This window comes from Propithecus coquereli, unplaced genomic scaffold, assembly GCF_000956105.1.
Source record: "Propithecus coquereli isolate 6110/MARCELLA unplaced genomic scaffold, Pcoq_1.0 Scaffold197, whole genome shotgun sequence".
NCBI lineage: Eukaryota > Metazoa > Chordata > Mammalia > Primates > Indriidae > Propithecus > Propithecus coquereli.
Window position 1 is genome coordinate 3,873,452 of NW_012144633.1, and position 16,720 is coordinate 3,890,171.

Consider the following 16,720-nt stretch of genomic DNA (forward strand, 5'->3'; position numbering starts at 1 on the left):
GGGAGTCCGGCGGCGAGCACTAGAAAGCTGGCTAGAACCAGGGGGCGGGGCTTGAAGAACAAAAATGGGCCTGGATGCAAGGCTGCAGAGAATTGTAGACACAGGATTCTTAGAGATCGTTTGTCTGTCCATTTCATTTTATAGATGTAGATGAGGAAAGTGTGGCTCAGAGAAGTGATGCGATTTGTCCAGTATCACATGCAATTGGTGGTGGAATGAAAGCAAGAAAGATACTGTAATTTAATGAGCATATACTATACAATGTACTTTAGCACATTGTTTTATTTAATGATCACAATCACTAACTAGATTTTATTATTTTTATGGATAAGGAAACAGATGCTCAGGGAGGCTAGATAAATTGACCAAAATTAAATAGCTAGGAGATGGCTAAGGGGCGCTCAGACATAGGTGTTCTGATTCCCAATATTTTTATCTTTTCATTATGACACATTGTTGGGCAAAGTTATGATTTCTTCTATTCTAAGCAAGGGGGAAAGTAAGAGAGTAGAATGAAAGGCTCCCTTTACCTCCCTTTAGAGTGAGAAAGAGAGTATATGCAGAAAACCAGCTGAGAATTCATAGTGGGGGGCAGATTAAGAAAGGTACCTTGTTCATAGAAACTGTCAGGCTGGGTTCTTCTGATTTCTTTGCACACATGCACACACACACTACACACTCTGTCAATTGACCATTTTGCAATTTTTACTTAGGTGAGGTTATATTAACTGCCACCCCAACCTCTCCTACAGTGATCAGAAATCAAAGATGGGGAAATAGAGGCCAGAAGTAGAAGAAAATAGATGAAACTCAGCTGGTGACATGAAAATTAGACCCTGAGTAAAAACTGTGGGTGGCCAAGAAATAGGAAGCTAGAAAAAGGGCAGTTAATGTACTGGATATATCTGCTGGTGGTGGAGGAAGGGACTCTTTGTAGGAATCTTTAAGAATTCAAGGATGGACATAGGGGAAATTGGAGGAAATGAAAGCCTGCCAAATGCCTTAAAACCTTCAGGACACAGGACACTTGCCCTTTCTTCTACAACCACAGTTGGTCAATTTGTCTCCTGAAAAGAAGGTGGCTGGAACCTCTAAGTGTCCCCTGGATCATCATAGCTATAAGTTAGGATCACCCTCCCTCCCCATTCCTCATTCCCCACACCCACACTTCCAGGCAGAAGTGACAAAACAGAGACTTCTGAACACATTTATTTGATATGTCAAGTGGAGAGAAGAGTGATTTAGGGTTACTCCCCACTTCTACCTTGTGGGGGTGTTCATAAGCTCAGACAGACAGAAGAGAAGCTTAGAGCCCATGACCCACCCCGTAGGAAAATGAAACAACCTATGGTAGTGGTTGGGGGAACAGGCTGGGAATAAAAAGCAGGAAGTTAATTGAGAAGTGAAGTTGAGGCAGGAAGGGCAGCAGCAGAACTGCGGCTGGGGGTTGCTGCAGGAACCCCAAGAAGAGTGAAGAAGATATCCTGAAAAGTGTTTGGGGCTGGAAGTAGGGTGTGAACAAGGAGCCAGACCTGGAGAGAGAAGCAAGACCTGCAGAATGGGGTGGGATATTCATGAAGAGGGTGGAGTATGCAAAATCATGATAGGCTGTGTTGCAGGGTATACATGGAAAGCAAGGGATTGGTTCAGTAGGAGGGCAAAGATATTTGAGACTACCCATAGTAGGGGGTTCCCTACTGCTTCTGAACAAATGCAAGTGAGTTTGGGACCCTAGCACAAGTGGCCATGTGTGTTTATTAGTGTGCTGTGCCTGTGGGTACACAAGTATCCCACATGCATGTGAAATGACCAGGGCATGAATGCATGTGTCTATATGCCCAGTAAATAGAGTACTTATCCTTCTTTGCTAGTAAGAGTACTGTGCTTGTGGACACATGTTTAACCATATGTGTGTGCACCGTTCCCATGAGCACATGCAAGAGACCCCTCTGTCCATGGTATGTGTGTGAGCTGGTTCTCCCACCTGTCCCATCAAGGTCCTGATCCCCACCCTCCTTGGCTCCTCTCACTTCTCTCAGCGCCCTGGCTCCCCTGGCCCGCCTAGACTCTGGAAGCCCCCTAGCAGGCGGATCTGCTCGGTTTGCATGGAGTGTCGTCTCACCAATTTGCGCTTGGTCCTGGGAGAGCCTGGTGCCCCGGCATAGGGAGGGGCAGGCAACGAAGGCGCCCGACCTCCGGGTTGGGGGCGAATGTCGGGGATAGGGGGGTGGGGGCTGACGTTGAGCGGGGGCAGGAAACCTGGCCGCGTTTGCGATATGTGGTCCAGGAGCAACGTCCCGGAGCCCCTCCGCTCCAGCAGCCCGGGACTCCGCCTCCTTCCGCTTAGCGGAGATACGGCCCCAGGCAGACTCTCCTGGGACTGGCGCGGGGAGGGAGCCGAGCCGGCTGGAGGGAGGGTTAACGGGGAGGCGCTGTAACGGCGGCGCTCCAGGGACAGGCGACTGGACTCTGGCGAATCGGGGCAAAGATGTCCGGGGGTGTCGAGCTCCACCGGCTCCATGCGGCTCAGTTTCTGCCTTAGCCCTGAAGGGGGACCAGACTCCTGAGCCTCTGGCGCTGTATTTCGACGAGAGAGAGGACCCCCGCTCGTCACTTTCTCCGCCCATGGGGGCGGGTCCTCCGGGCCTTCAGTGCTGTGACGTCGGGAAAGACGGGGTCGACCCGTTAGGGTCAGGCCGTTGAATTCGGTGGTCAAGCGCTCCATCCCAGGCCTCCCTTCCGCGGGCGGCACCGGTTGAGGAGGGGCTACTAGGCCCCAGGGCTCGGAGTTGAGCCTTTTGAGGGGTTTGGGGGGGTGACGTGGTGGTTTGGGGAGCGGCTCAGAAGGGGAGGAGTCATCGGGGGGCTTAGGAAGAGGGAATTCAAATACGTCCCGCTTCTCCTCTTCTTCCTGGGTGCGAGGGGATAACAACCCCCGCCCTCCTCCTCCAGCAGTCTGCAGCTGGATTTCCGAAGGCGACGTGCAGACCCCCGGGCTAGGAGGAGCTGGAGCAGGGTCCTCCACCCCTGGGGATGGTGGGGAATTGAGATACTGCCGGGTCTTCTTGGTGCCCGAGGGAGAGGTATCAGTGGTAATGATGATGACCTCCGTGCCCTTGGCCTTGCAGGCGTCTAGCAGCGTGGCAAGGGTCTCGCGGTCCCCGCGGTCCAGGGCGTGGACAAGCGCTGAGGCGCCCGCGTGATCTCGGACGGAGGGGTCTGCGCCGTGGGCAAGGAGCAGCGAGGCCACCGCGGCGCCCCCACCCCCGGCGCAAGCGTGCATGAGCGCAGTGCGCCCTAGGCGGTCTGCGATGTTCGGGTCGGCGCCTTGCTCCAGGAGGTAGCGTACCATGCGCGCCTTGTTCTGAGGGTCATCATAACGGGCCCGACAGGCCGCCATTAGCGCAGTCTCCCCCTGGGCATCACCCTCATTCACGTAGGCGCCTCCCTCCAGAAGCAAACGGGCCAAGCGTAGCTTACCCTGACCCACGGCCCGAAGAAGAGCGTGGCCCTCGGTGTGCAGCATAGCTGCGGCTGGGGCGAGAGAACCGACGGAGCCGGGACTGGGACCTGCCGAGGATGGCTAGGGGTGTGGGGGTGGTGGTTGGCAGAGGCCTGAGGTCTCAGTGGCAAAGCAGATCGCTGCAAGAAAGAGAAAGATCTTATTGATGGATTCAGCAGAGAAACTGAGGCACCGATGGAGGGACCCGGCGTGGGGTGGGAAAGATCTCCACGGCACACAGTCCTTCCTCTAACTCATGCCTTTGAGCCGCCCCTTCCCCCCCCAGCGCATGCCTGAGGAGGTGGGAAGGGTGCACCCGCACTGAAGGACGAGCGTGTGCAAATGCGTTCGTGCACGCGCAGGGATATCCGCACCCCCACCCTCACCCCACGGCTTATCAGACCTTTCCAGCACCCCCCTTTTCGTATCCACATTTGGAATCCCCCTCTCTAGGATGCTGAACACCACCCACCCACACACATGCACCCATACAGTCACACACATATTCCCATTCCTAACCTCTTTTAGGTTGCCACAGCCCCAAAAATTGAGTGGGGGGAGGGAAGCAGCTTGCGTTTGGGACCTAAAACGGGTGGAGGGAGAATTGGGGGTTTCTTTTGCCCCTGCTATGTTCCCCATCACTCCTTGCTCTTTCCCCTCCCAGGCTGTGCGCCCAAATAGATACCTGAACATCCGCAGAATCTCCGCCCGGCCAGGATTGAGGCCGTGGCCACTGGGCAGCCTGGGTGGCGGAACCGGGTTCCCGGGGGCCCACATGGCTTGGGGGGGGGGCACCCGGATTCCCTTGGTGTCAGTATCTGCGCCCCGCGCCGGATCCTGGTCCCTCCTCCCGGAGCGCCCCGGGCACAGCGCCGGCTCCGAAGGAGAGAAGCTGGGGGGGGGGGGGGCGGAGCTCTGCTGTGCTATTTATAGCCCAGTTTCTGCGGGTGGGGGCGTCGGGTACCAAATCGCTCCCCCACCCATGCACACATCAACCTTCCAAAATCTAGAGGCTCCAATCCTGACTTCCCTTTCTTAGCAGACCTCCCCTCAGCCCCAACAAACCTAAGGGTTCCTTAGGGGACTCCTCTACCACTCAGACAAGGACCATCCGGATTCTTCGCTGAGCTTCACCAGATCCCCATTTTCAGCACTTGGTATGTTTTTTATGCCTTCCTGTGCGTCAGACCTGACCTGCCACACACGGCACATGGCACACTGTGCAGAGGGATGTAGAGAGGAGATATGGATCCACAGCCGCCGTCCATACGGTGCAGAGACAGGAGATCTGGCTGCCTTCTTGTAGTTTGTCAGGGAGAGCATGATCCAGCCTGGAGTCAGACACAGGTACATCCCCACCCTACCGCTCCCAAAAGGGAACACGCATCACAGAGAAACTTGGACCTCAGCTCCCTTATGTAGACCTCTTAGATACGTATGAGGAAGGTGTATATCCGGAGGAATTTTTAGATACGGTAAGGGACATTTTCAGATGCCTCCATCCCATATTCTTGGCGGGAGAGAGATAGGAAAGGGGCAAGGAGAAGAGCAGACCTTGTAACACATGCTCTCTCTTTGCCTCTCTTTACTCTCAGTCTTGCTTAGACTCATTATTTTTCCATCTTGTTTGAAGGTCTCTGTCTGAATTGCTCCTTATGTCTTCTCTCTTCCTATCTGTTGCTGTTGGTCTCTCACACTGTCTCTGCCTCTCCCTGCCACCCGCCTTGTCTCCATGGTTACCACAGCTTCCATCTACATATTTTAGGAATGAGTTTGTGTCCAGCTGGAAGGCACCAAGGGAAGTGGGAGAGGAGAAAAAATCCTAAGGACTTAGAAAGCTCATCTAGGGTCCTAATATAATTCGGAAGCTAGAGGCCCCCAGACACAAGATACTAAAAATAGTGTTCCCAGGGAAATGGGAAAGAGAATACTTGCAGGGAAGCTACCCATTTTTACTAGCTATTTCTCGGATGCCAACTATGTGCCAAGTGCTTTATATACATCATCTCCAATCCTCACAACAACGCTATATGGTAGGAACTATTATCTTCTTGTTTACAGGTGAGGAAACTGAGACTTAATAAGGCTAGGCAAGTTCTCCAGAGCTTCACAGCTATGTTTCTGTCCCATTCCAAAGACTGGGCACTTGCCACTGAACCTACAGCCTCCCAGTCTAGAAGCCATTTTCTCTGACATCTGAGATAGTCTTCTTGAGTAACTTCTAGATTTTATCTTCACTCTGAACTCTTTCCCTTTTCCTATTTTCTGTGAAAGTAAGACGATTCCTTTCACCCTGTCCTCCTTTACCAAAGGGCTTAGAGCCGGAAGGCAGTGGAACATTCAGAAAACACTAGGCTCCTGCCCAGCCTCCCTAACCTTGGAACTCTGATCCTCAATCCTTCCTTCCCCAAACCCTCTGCCCACCTTCTCATAGACACGGCAGCAACCTACATAAAAACATTTTTAGAAAAGAAATATCCATTGGTGGTGCTGGAGGGAGGCAATGTAGGATTGAAAGGAAGATTGGAGTAATAGAGGAGAGGCCAAGCTGTGAAGCCAGAGTCACGAAAAGACTCATCCCTAAAGTGCAGCTTTGATAGGGGTTCATTTCTCTGTAGGAGCTCTCCTCCTTTGGCTTCTCTGTGGGGGCTCCCTAAACAGAGTCCCTCGAAGAGATCTGAGCGTCAGGTTCTCTCTGTGAACTCTCGCTGGCCAGGAGCTCCTCCATCTGGGGTGAGGTCGGAAATAACTGACCCCTGGTGATTCTGCAGCCACATCTCTCTGCGCCCGGCTTCCCAAGCCACGGTTCAGGCTGACTCGCTCCCCCCTCTTCTAGTTCCAAGCTTCAAGGGGGCGGGGACCTCTCTCCTCGGCTTTTCCTAGATTGGCCGGGAGAACCCACCAATAGGGAGCTTGGGGAGGCGGGCCTAGAACGCCTGCGGCTTAAGGAAGACAAGCAAATTTCAAGTTGGCCGCGGCTTGGGCTCCGCGTGGGGGAGGGGCAGCAGGTAAGGCTCCCACCTGGTGGCTCTGACCTGGTTCAGTACCACACTTGCCGGGCCAGGCTGCAAAATAGACAACACTTTCCAGCTGCCTGTTGGATCAGCCCCCTTCTGGCTCTCTACTCTTTCTACCCTGGGCTCCCATTGCTGTATTGAAAACCGTAGTTTTCTATCGTGCAACGGAGAGACGTATTAAAGCAGAAAGTGAGAAAGACTCACTCTTGTACCTCCGACTCTTTGCTATGTCATCAGCCTCCCCCGAATCTATTAATATTATCCCCCTAGGAGCCTGACATTCTCCTATTAGCTATCAGGACTCAGCTGAAATATTACGTTCTACCTGTAGCTTTCCTGGATTGACGTTCTTGCAAAATTAATTGTTTCCCCGTCCGACGATAGCATTTTACGTATACCTCTATTAGAACACTGAGTGCGCGCTCCCTGAATGTTTCTATGCTTTTTAGAATATAAGGTTTTGTTGGGCAGGTTCTGATACTTAATACATAGTGCCCAATAAGCGTTAACTAAACGGAATTGATTTCCGGGAACTAGTGCTCTTGTTGAGGAGGCAGAATTTAAACTCCTAACGTAATTAGGGAACAATAAAAGACAATACACTGTATAATTAAGGGCCCTTAAATTAGTGGTTCGTAATATTAGTGTTTGGTAATTGTTCCCACAGTCTAGAGAAGAAAGAAAGTGAGTAGAACTGGAATGGTGAGGGGTGGCTTTATGAATCACAAGGTCTCAAGTTTGAAAAGGACCATAGAAATCATGTATTTATTTATTCATTCACTCAACAAATATTTATTGGGCACCTATTAATACCAGACACAATGCTAGACAATAGGGATCATAGTGAATCCTCTAGCCATGCATGCTTCCTGTGATAAACTCTATTTAATAAATTGTTCCAGCTTCCACATAAACATCTTTAGTAAGGGAACTCCCTGTCTCTCTTTGCAGGTCTTTCCATTTTTGAGTATTTATTCTTCAGTCAATATCCAACAGATATTCTAAATAAGAAATATATAGCTCAATGAAATGCATTTCACACTTCCATTGTAAAAGAGGGAAATCTGTCCTAGTGATAGTATTCTTAAAAGCAAACCATCTCTTTTGTTTTCTGATTATAGAAGTAATAATATTTATTTTGGAAAATTTAGAAACACATAAAGATATAAAAAATGCCTATTATTCATCACCATGATGTAGTGATAACTATTATTCATATTTTGACAGGTATCCTTTCAGTTTCTTTTCTCTGTGTGTATATACGTATACACATGTGTATCGCATACATAAATAGGGCCATGTAATAAATACAATTTTATATTATGTTTCCCCCACTCTATATTATATCGTGAACATTTTTCTGCCTTTAAATATTATTTGGAATCATGCTTTTTATGGCTTCATAATAGTCTAAAATGGAGATTTGATTTTTTTAACCATTCATTTTTTGTAGGACCATTTTGGTTATTTCAGAATTTTTGCTACGGTAAATAGCTCTTTGATGAACATCCCTGTACTTACATCTCTGCGTGTATATCTGATGATTTCTTTGGGATAGATTTTTAAAGTAGGATTACTGGATTAAGGATATAAACATCTAAAAGCTTGATTGCAGTGGTCAAACTGCTCCCCTCGAAAGATTCTGTTTTTAGTTTTCCAGTAGCGTATAAGAGTTTCCATCTGAAAAAAATTCATGACAGCCTAATTATTATTTCAATCAATGTCAATTTGATAGGTGAAGAGTGGTTTTATTGGCCATTCTTTTGTCTATTGCCTGTTCATGTCTTTTGCCCATTTTTTTCTATTGGGATGATTATTTTTCCCAAGTATTCTAATATATGAGTATTACCTTCTTGTTTTATTTATTACAAATATAGTAAACTCTAAATATTAGAGTGCCCCAGTTCTCAGTCTCTGTATTTCCTTTTATTCTGTCCACATCCACACCTTTAGGGATCTCACCTAGTTTCATGACTTGAAATATTGTTTGTATGCTGATGACTCCACTAGAAAGTAAGCTCCATTTGAAGGCCATGGGTACAGCAGTTTTTTGTCCATTTTGCTCACTGCTTTAATCACTGGCATCTGGAAAAGTGCCTGGCACATAGTAAGCGCTTAATGTGTATTTGCTGAGTGAGTGAAGGTGGTGGTATTATTATTATTCTCAATTTACAGATGAGGAAACAGGTTTAGGAAACAATTTACAATAAATAAATTGCCAAAGTTTATGTAGCTAGGAAATGACAGAACGGGGATTCAAATCCATGTTCTTAACCACTACAAGTACTGGCTTCCTTAAATTTGATATAATCATTGGTGTTTTTCTATATGTTTTGTTGAAACCTGCTTCGTAGTAACTTTTACCACACTACACAGGTATGCATAATTGGGAATGAGTATACCGTATGTGAGATGTTGTCGGAGGGAAAGCAGAATGCAGGGTGAACACCAGGGAAGGTTGATGTTAAGGAGGAGCAGATTGGGGCCAGATTATTATACTCAAGAATTCAGAGTCGCTGGGCGCGGTGGCTCACACCTGTAATCCTAGCACTCTGGGAGGCCAAGGCGGGAGAATCACTCAAGGTCAGGAGTTCAAGATCAGCCTGAGCAAGAGTGAGACCCCATCTCTACTAAAAATAGAAAGAAATTAGCAGGACAACTAAAAATATATAGAAAAGAAATTAGCCGGGCATGGTGGTGCATGCCTGTAGTCCCAGCTACTCGGGAGGCTAAGACAGTAGGATCGATTGAGCCCAGGAGTTTGAGGTTGCTGTGAGCTAGGCTGATGCCACAGTACTCTAGCCCAGGCAACAGAGCAAGACTGTCAAAAAAAAAAAAAAAAAGTAAATACAACTCATATGGTAGTTAATGTGTTAATGTGTTAATATGTAGAAATGGAGTTGGATTTGTATAACCTCAAAGCTCATGGCCTTTTCTTAACTCCTCTCTGCTTTGCAATCAAAACAGCTCCTATCTTCACTGCTAGAACTGTATCTGTCAAGTGGAAAGATACCCAAGCCAGATGATTAGAGTGTCTTTTCCCTTGAAAGGGACTAAGGACATGATTACAAATTCTTACTCTTTCTCTAATTTCCACGAGACCTCCTGTCTCCCCTATTTTGTTCTTTTCAAATAAGTCACAGTTTAATCTGTTAACCAACCGCCATTTTTTCTCAAATTTTTCATGGCACTTAGACTTGAGACTTTCCACATTCCTCAGATATACATTTTTCTACTCTCTCTTTCTACTTACAGATTATTAGTCTCATCTACTATTTTATCACCATATTTTAAAAATTTTAAGTGAATATTCTTCTCTTATTACAATAGCTGTATCTATTCGGTATAGAAAAAAACCCTAAAATAAGCATAACCAAAAAAAAAAAAAATCCTCAGAAAAACTCCATCACCTCAAATTAACCATTTTAATTTTTTGTGTATATCCTTCAAGAACAGCTTTTTAATGTATATGTGTGTGTTTGTATTTTTGACAAAATAGATTACCTTGTACATACATATTATCTTAAAATCTTTTTTCCACCAACTAATATTTTGTGAGTTTTGAATTGCTACTCATTTCTTTTTTTATTAAAATAGATTTATTTTTTAGAACAATTTTAGATTTACAGAAAGATTGAGCAGATAATACCAAGAATTCCCATAGATCTCTGGCACAGTTTCCCCTATTATTACCATTATATATTAGTATAGTACATTTGTTACAATTAATGAACCAATACTGATACATTATTATTAAGTAAGGTTCATACTTGATTCAGATTTCTTTGATTTTTACCTAATGCTCTTTTCCTGTACCTGGATCCTATCTAGACTACCACATTATACTTAGTTGTCATGTCTCCTTAGGCTCCTCTTAAATGCGACAGTTTCTCAGACTTTCCTGTTTTTGATGACCTTGACAGTTTTGAGGAGTGAGGTGTATTGTCGGATACCCCTCTGTTGGAATTTGTCTGATATTTTTCTCATTATTAGGCTGGGGTTATGTGTTTTTGGGAGGATGATCACAGAGGTGAAATACCATTTCATCATGTAATATTAAGAGTACAAACTATCAATATAATTTGTGACTGTTGATGTTGACCTTCGTCACCTGGCTAAAGTAGTGTTTGTCCAGTCTCTCTACTGTAAATCTCCCTCTCTGATTTCCAAAATTGTATTGGACAAAATTCTATATACAGTCCACACTTAAGAAGTGGATAGTTATGCTCCTGCTTTAGAGTGGAGTATCTACATAATTTATTTGGAATTCTGCATGAGTGATATATCTTTTCTTCCCCATGTATTAATTCAGTCATTTATTTATATCACTATGGATTTGTGAATATTTATCTCATACTTTCAGGTTATAATTCAATACTATTTTATTTATTTTTTTGCTCAAATTATTCCAGTTTTGGACATTGGGAGCTCTTTCAATTGGCTTGTATGCCCTTTGACATAGTCCCATCAATATGTGAGTGTGGTTGTTGTTGTTATGAACACTTTTTTATTTTTTGGTGACTCAACATGGTCCAGGCTCATCTTGTATATTTCCTACCCTGTCTTAGAATCAACCATTTCTCTAAGGAGCCCTGGTTCCTTTTATTGGAAAATGGTATTAGAAACCAAGATCTGGGTGATAGGTGTGCTCATTGCTACTGGAGTGTCATTTCTTTCAAGTTTCATTTTAATTTGTTGATTTTATCCCCCATCTTAGCTGCCTCTGACTGGCATAATTGATGACAAAAGACAGAATTCAGTTCAGTGGAAGGAGGGAACTTTCTATTCATCAGAGTTGATCACAGTACAATGGGCTATCTTGGGGGAGAATGGACACTTGTCTTTAGGAAAATGCCACTATAAGCTATATAACTAACAATTTACAGAGTAGAATCCTGCACTGGGAGGGGGTTTGGACTAGATGATCTCCAAGAGTCCTCTCAATTCTAAAATTCTGTGCTTCCAAGTGCCGTTTTAAAAGAACAATTTGATTGTAATGTCTCTTTTCCCCTGGTTGACAATGAAACTGGTGATTCATCCTTGTGCTCCCACAGTGCCTGGCTTACTATCTTTTTCTTGTTAGACACTTAATATTAATAAATGTTTTGCTGAAACACATTGCATTGGATTGAACTGGAGCCTGGTTGGGTTTGGAAATCCAGGGAGAGAAAGAATTTAAAGATTATATTAATATGTAGAAATCAGATGGTGATAACCATCAGATTGTCTTAGGGATGTAAAAAAGTTTTATCTAAGGATCTAATCACTTTCTCTTTTGTGCTGCAATTACACTATATTGCAATTATCTGTCCTGTTGGAACCATGTCTCATCCACATTTATATTTTCAGAAATTCCCTGACTGGTGCTGGGTGCAGTGGCTCATGCCTGTATGCCAGCACTCTAGGAGGCGGAGGCGGGAGGATCAAGAGTACAAGACCAGCCTGAGCAAGAATGAGACCCCATCTCCACCAAAAATAGAAAAAATTAGCTGGGCCTGGTGGCACGTGCCTATAGTCCCAGCTACTGGGGAGGCTGAGGCAGGAGGATTGCTTAAGCCCAGGAGTTTGAGGTTGCAGTGAGCTATAATGACGCCACTGCACTCTACCCAGGCAACAGAGTGAGACTCTGTCTCAAAAAAAAAAAACAGAAAAAAGAAATTCCCTGTCTGGTACTATGCCTTATCAGTCAAAATTAATAGAATAATATTGGCTTTTCAAGTCCCAGGGAGAGATAATTGAGTGTCTTGTACTTCCTTGGTTTCCTGTTCATTCAACTGTACTTCTTTTTCTCTTTGTTCTTGTCTTTATTAGGTTTTTCTTGCTGGATTTCTAAATACCCACGTGCTGTCCACCATGGCCAGCCGGAGTGGGAGCCGGGGCCGTGGCCGGGGCCAGTTGACCTTCAACATGGAAGCCGTGGGCATTGGGAAGGGGGATGCTTTGCCCCCACCCACCCTGCAGCCTTCTCCACTCTTCCCTGTGAGTGTCTCCTCTCCCTTCCAAAGACTTCCATGTACCCCTTGATGACTGTTTATGATCCTGGATTTCTTTTGAACCATCATAAAACCATCTTCATCTTGCCCCTCCCTGTCTCTATACTCCCAACTCACAAGGGATGTTTTCCAGGGAAAGAAGTGTCTTACCCTTACTTCTCACATTCCTGGGTCCCCAGCTTTCAGAATGCTATGTTGCCTCCCCAGTTCTCATTTTGACCCTCTGCTTAGTGGGAGCATTGGATTAAATCGGGAGGAGAGGCCCTCCCAGATTTGTACTCAGTGTTTTCTCCCTGAAGTGACCACTGCTCCTTGCCTCTTTAGCCCTTGGAATTCCGCCCAGTGCCTCTGCCCTCAGGAGAGGAAGGGGAATATGTCCTAGCACTGAAGCAGGAGCTACGAGGAGCCATGAAGCAGCTCCCCTATTTCATCCGGCCAGCTGTCCCCAAAAGAGGTCAGTTGAAATGCTGGCATCATGTTCTGAGTGCCTCCCGTGGGCAGTGCCCTGTGCTCAGCACTACTGGGGGCCAGAGAGGCCCAGGAAGTGCACTAACTGGGGGGTGATGATAATGACTCCTGCATCTGAAATGCATTATAGTATTCATGGTTTGTTTTGAGTCTCACAATAGTCTCGGGACAGTGGAAGGTTAAGTATTAAGATCTCATTTCACACATATAAATGGGAGGATGTATTAAAAATTTTTACTATCTGGAGCACCAACCCATCAGAAGGGGGCTGGTGCCTGGTCTCTGAGAACCCCTTCTAAGTAAAGTATTAACGCTTTGGTTAGTGGGTCATGGGGAGGTTGGGGAGACCAGGAGGGACTGGAGGAAAGGAACACGATTGGGAAGCTTGGGACAGTGGACATTTACCAACTAGTGCGGAAGTACAGTATTTCAGTATATTGACAACTGGTGCCTTCCTACTAAGGCCCTAGAAGCTGAGGCTTAGAGAGATAAAAGACTTACCTAAGTTAACCTGTTAACAAAGAGCAAAGAGAAGCCTAAAACCCTATTTTGTTGTTCCCTGGTATACTTTCCACTGCAACACACTACTCAATATGGCTATGCCTTTGAGATAAGAGAGAAAAAGTATCATCATAGTTTTGGGTGGCAAGAGGGCAGGTTAGAAGAATGATGAGGGTTACTTGGGAGGCTGAGGTGGGAGGATTGCTTGAGCCCATGAGTTTGAAGCTGTAGTGATGATGATGCCACTGTGCTCCAGCCTGGGCAACAGAACAAGACCCTGTCTCCAAAAATAAAAAAAGAAGAGTGATAAGGTCCTCACTTCAGCTGACTCCCTGGGCTGTGGGTTTGGGGTGAGGAGACAGATAATTCCTGATAATTAAGAGGGCTGGACCCTCAGAAACCCTGTTCCAGGGCTCTCAAGGGATAAAATTTTGACTCTTGACCTCTGACCCCTCAGATGTGGAGCGTTACTCAGACAAATATCAGATGTCAGGGCCGATTGACAATGCCATCGATTGGAACCCTGGTAGGTGATTGGCCCTTTCGTTGACTGCCCTTCTTTCAAATGCTTGAGTTGCCTCAAGCCTCTACCACCACTCCGGGTGTTTCCATCCTTCTCCCCCATCCATTGTCTGCAAATAAGAGCCTTAGTTATCTTCTGAAATACTCTCAGACTCTACCTGAAAAACCTATTAAATAACTCCCATTCTGCAGGAGGCATCTAAGCCACAATTTTGTTCTCAGCAACTTCGACCCAACCCCTTCCTTCCTCTCTATTAAAACCCTCACCTCTCCTTTAAATAAAACCAGTCATCATTCATGGGAGACCCCCGGTAGGGTCCTGTTGACATTCACATTCCCACTATTCCCAGATTGGCGGCGTCTACCCCGGGAGCTAAAGATCCGAGTGCGGAAGCTACAGAAGGAGCGTGAGTGTTATCTGGAAACAAGAAGTAGAGAGTAGAAGTTTCCTCTGTCTGCTGGAGGGCCAAGTCGGCTGGTGGTCTCACCTGTCCTCCCAATTCCTACCCAATCTACCAAGTGTTGTTGCTGGATGCCACAGTGGCCACATGAGGGCAGCAGAGTGACACATTCTCTGCAGGAGGGTTGGGTAGAAAGCTGGCAAGATTTACTCTCTGATGGTTCACCTTTTGATCCCCCCACCAGGGATCACCATTCTACTCCCCAAGAGGCCCCCTAAGAACACAGAAGATAAAGAGGAAACAATACAGAAACTAGAGGTGAGGAGAAAGTGTGCATAGAGACCTCCTGAGACCTAGATCCATTCCTTCTCTCTTTGTCCCCATGTGTTCTTCAATTTTTCCCTACTGTGAGCTGAATCTGAGTTTCTCTTCCTATTTATCTTCACATGAGACCCTGGAGAAGAAGGAAGAAGAAGTGACTTCAGAGGAAGATGAGGAGAAAGAAGAAGAAGAAGAGAAAGAAGAGGAAGAAGAAGAAGAGTATGATGAAGAAGAACATGAAGAGGTGAAGGGGCTTTCCTTCCGCCTTAGCCCCCCTCTCTTCCCCTCATAAGCTTTAGGGATCTCAGTTCTTTTTTTTTTTTGAGACAGAGTCTCACTCTTTTGCCCGGGCTAGAGTGAGTGCCGTGGCGTCAGCCTAGCTCACAGCAACCTCAAACTCCTGGGATCAAGCAATCCTACTGCCTCAGCCTCCCAAGTAGCTGGGACTACAGGCATGCGCCACCATGCCCGGCTAATTTTTTCTATATATTTTTAGTTGTCCAATTAATTTCTTTCTATTTTTAGTAGAGACGGGGGTCTCGCTCTTGCTCAGGCTGGTTTCTAACTCCTGAGCTCAAACAATCCGCCCGCCTCAGCCTCCCAGAGTGCTAGGATTACAGGCGTGAGCCACAAAACCCGGCCCCGGGATCTCAGTTCTTTACATCAGGGGTGTACTCCTCAGAGGGTTTGGGGGCCAAAGGAGATAGTGCCCCCAAAAGTAGGGGCTTCCATCCACTTCATCTGTCCCCGGGCTCTTCTCAGAAATGAACTACAACCGGAAGGGATATCCAGGCCTGGTATGGTATGATCATGAGGGAAGGGGCCTGGTGCACAGGGAGGAAGGAGAATGCCAAAAGCAGACCTAACTCCTACTTCTTTTTTTCCATTTCAGGAAACTGATTATATTATGTCATATTTTGACAATGGAGAGGACTTTGGAGGTGACAGTGATGACAATATGGATGAGGCTATATACTGAAGAAAGGACCCCAAACAACACCCTGGACCCACATATCTTTCTTGATTTGGGGATACAGAGAGTAACTGTCCCTATTATTTGGTTTTGTGGACAAACAAATCATTTAGTCAGAGTTCAGATAACTTGTTTGGTTCCTAGAGATAGGAATAGAGAGTCATGACAGCCTCTTTTCTACCCTTCCTTCCTTCCACTTTTGTAGCACCTCTCATATCTTGGGGAAGGTGCAAAGAACAAATGTCTCAATTGTATGAAGGGAGTAGAAAGAACTGGGGTTGTTAGAGCTGAGACCACTGCACACATACTCCTTCCTAATTTTTACAGCTCTTTGTGGAGATGATTGGGGGTGGGAGCAGTTAGGAGGAGTAAGGCCAGTTTTATATTTTTAAATAAAGCGTTTTTATCTGTCTCTCTGTCCAGGATGTGGCCTGGTGGGAAAGGGCTGGAGAGATGAAGGGGATGCCTAGCTGAGCAGAGTCCAGTGTGACACACTCTGGAGGGTTTAGCCTCTTGTCCTTTGTTCCTTCCCTCTTATGCCCATGGTGGGAAATATACCTGAAATCTAACCCTGCCATGGAACATTCAGGACCTAATCTGCAGGGCTATGCAGAGTCAGTTGGAGAGAAGAACAGCCCATGCTCCCTGCAGACCCACTGGCTTCTGAGCCTCTGGTCCTTTAGGCCACAGGGACATGATTGCCTCTGTTCTCACATGTTCACAAGGACACAGGCCCTCTCTTTCCCACATTTGACCTTGATCTTGTCCTTATTTACAAAGAATGATTACAGCTATTTTTGTGGGGAGAGTCAAGAAAGCCAGGTGCAGGGAGGGAGTCAGTAGGAGGAGCCAACTCTTATTCAGCATAGTCCCTCTTTCAGGCCTTGGAGACCCCATTTTGAAAGATATATCTGCGCAAAAGGAGCCCCCTAAATATCCTATTCTCTACTTGCAGAAATCAGTGTGTGGCTGAGTTGCAGCTTCTCTTTTGGTTCTTCCCTTTGTGGAATTTAGTTAGCTTT

At 46.2% G+C, this 16,720-nt stretch overlaps 2 protein-coding genes across 2 annotated transcripts; one reads left to right on the forward strand and one right to left on the reverse strand.

Annotated features, from left to right (window-relative positions):
* Window positions 1-1,193: 1,193 nt before the first annotated feature.
* Window positions 1,194-6,324, reverse strand: ANKRD34A (ankyrin repeat domain 34A). Its single transcript, XM_012643444.1, has 4 exons — window positions 5,927-6,324; window positions 5,057-5,285; window positions 4,188-4,720; window positions 1,194-3,642 (listed from the first exon to the last, which is right to left on the reverse strand). Exon 4 carries the CDS (start codon window positions 3,524-3,526, stop codon window positions 2,036-2,038), a length of 1,491 nt encoding a protein of 496 aa, XP_012498898.1. The 5' UTR covers window positions 3,527-3,642; window positions 4,188-4,720; window positions 5,057-5,285; window positions 5,927-6,324; the 3' UTR covers window positions 1,194-2,035.
* A 106-nt stretch (window positions 6,325-6,430) lies between these two features.
* On the forward strand, window positions 6,431-16,110 carry POLR3GL (polymerase (RNA) III (DNA directed) polypeptide G (32kD)-like). Its single transcript, XM_012643445.1, has 8 exons — window positions 6,431-6,510; window positions 12,331-12,498; window positions 12,837-12,966; window positions 13,939-14,007; window positions 14,354-14,410; window positions 14,649-14,722; window positions 14,856-14,969; window positions 15,618-16,110. Exons 2-8 carry the CDS (start codon window positions 12,373-12,375, stop codon window positions 15,702-15,704), a joined length of 657 nt encoding a protein of 218 aa, XP_012498899.1. The 5' UTR covers window positions 6,431-6,510; window positions 12,331-12,372; the 3' UTR covers window positions 15,705-16,110.
* Window positions 16,111-16,720: the final 610 nt, after the last annotated feature.

Bases quoted from the DNA above. Each gene is read 5' to 3' on its own strand.
- POLR3GL (XM_012643445.1), top strand. From the start codon at position 12,373: ATGGCCAGCCGGAGTGGGAGCCGGGGCCGTGGCCGGGGCCAGTTGACC. The intron at 12,967-13,938 runs GTCAGTTGAAAT...CTGACCCCTCAG, and splicing joins GCCAGCTGTCCCCAAAAGAG to ATGTGGAGCGTTACTCAGAC. The intron at 14,411-14,648 runs GTGAGTGTTATC...TCCCCCCACCAG, and splicing joins GCGGAAGCTACAGAAGGAGC to GGATCACCATTCTACTCCCC.
- ANKRD34A (XM_012643444.1), bottom strand. From the start codon at position 3,526: ATGCTGCACACCGAGGGCCACGCTCTTCTTCGGGCCGTGGGTCAGGGT.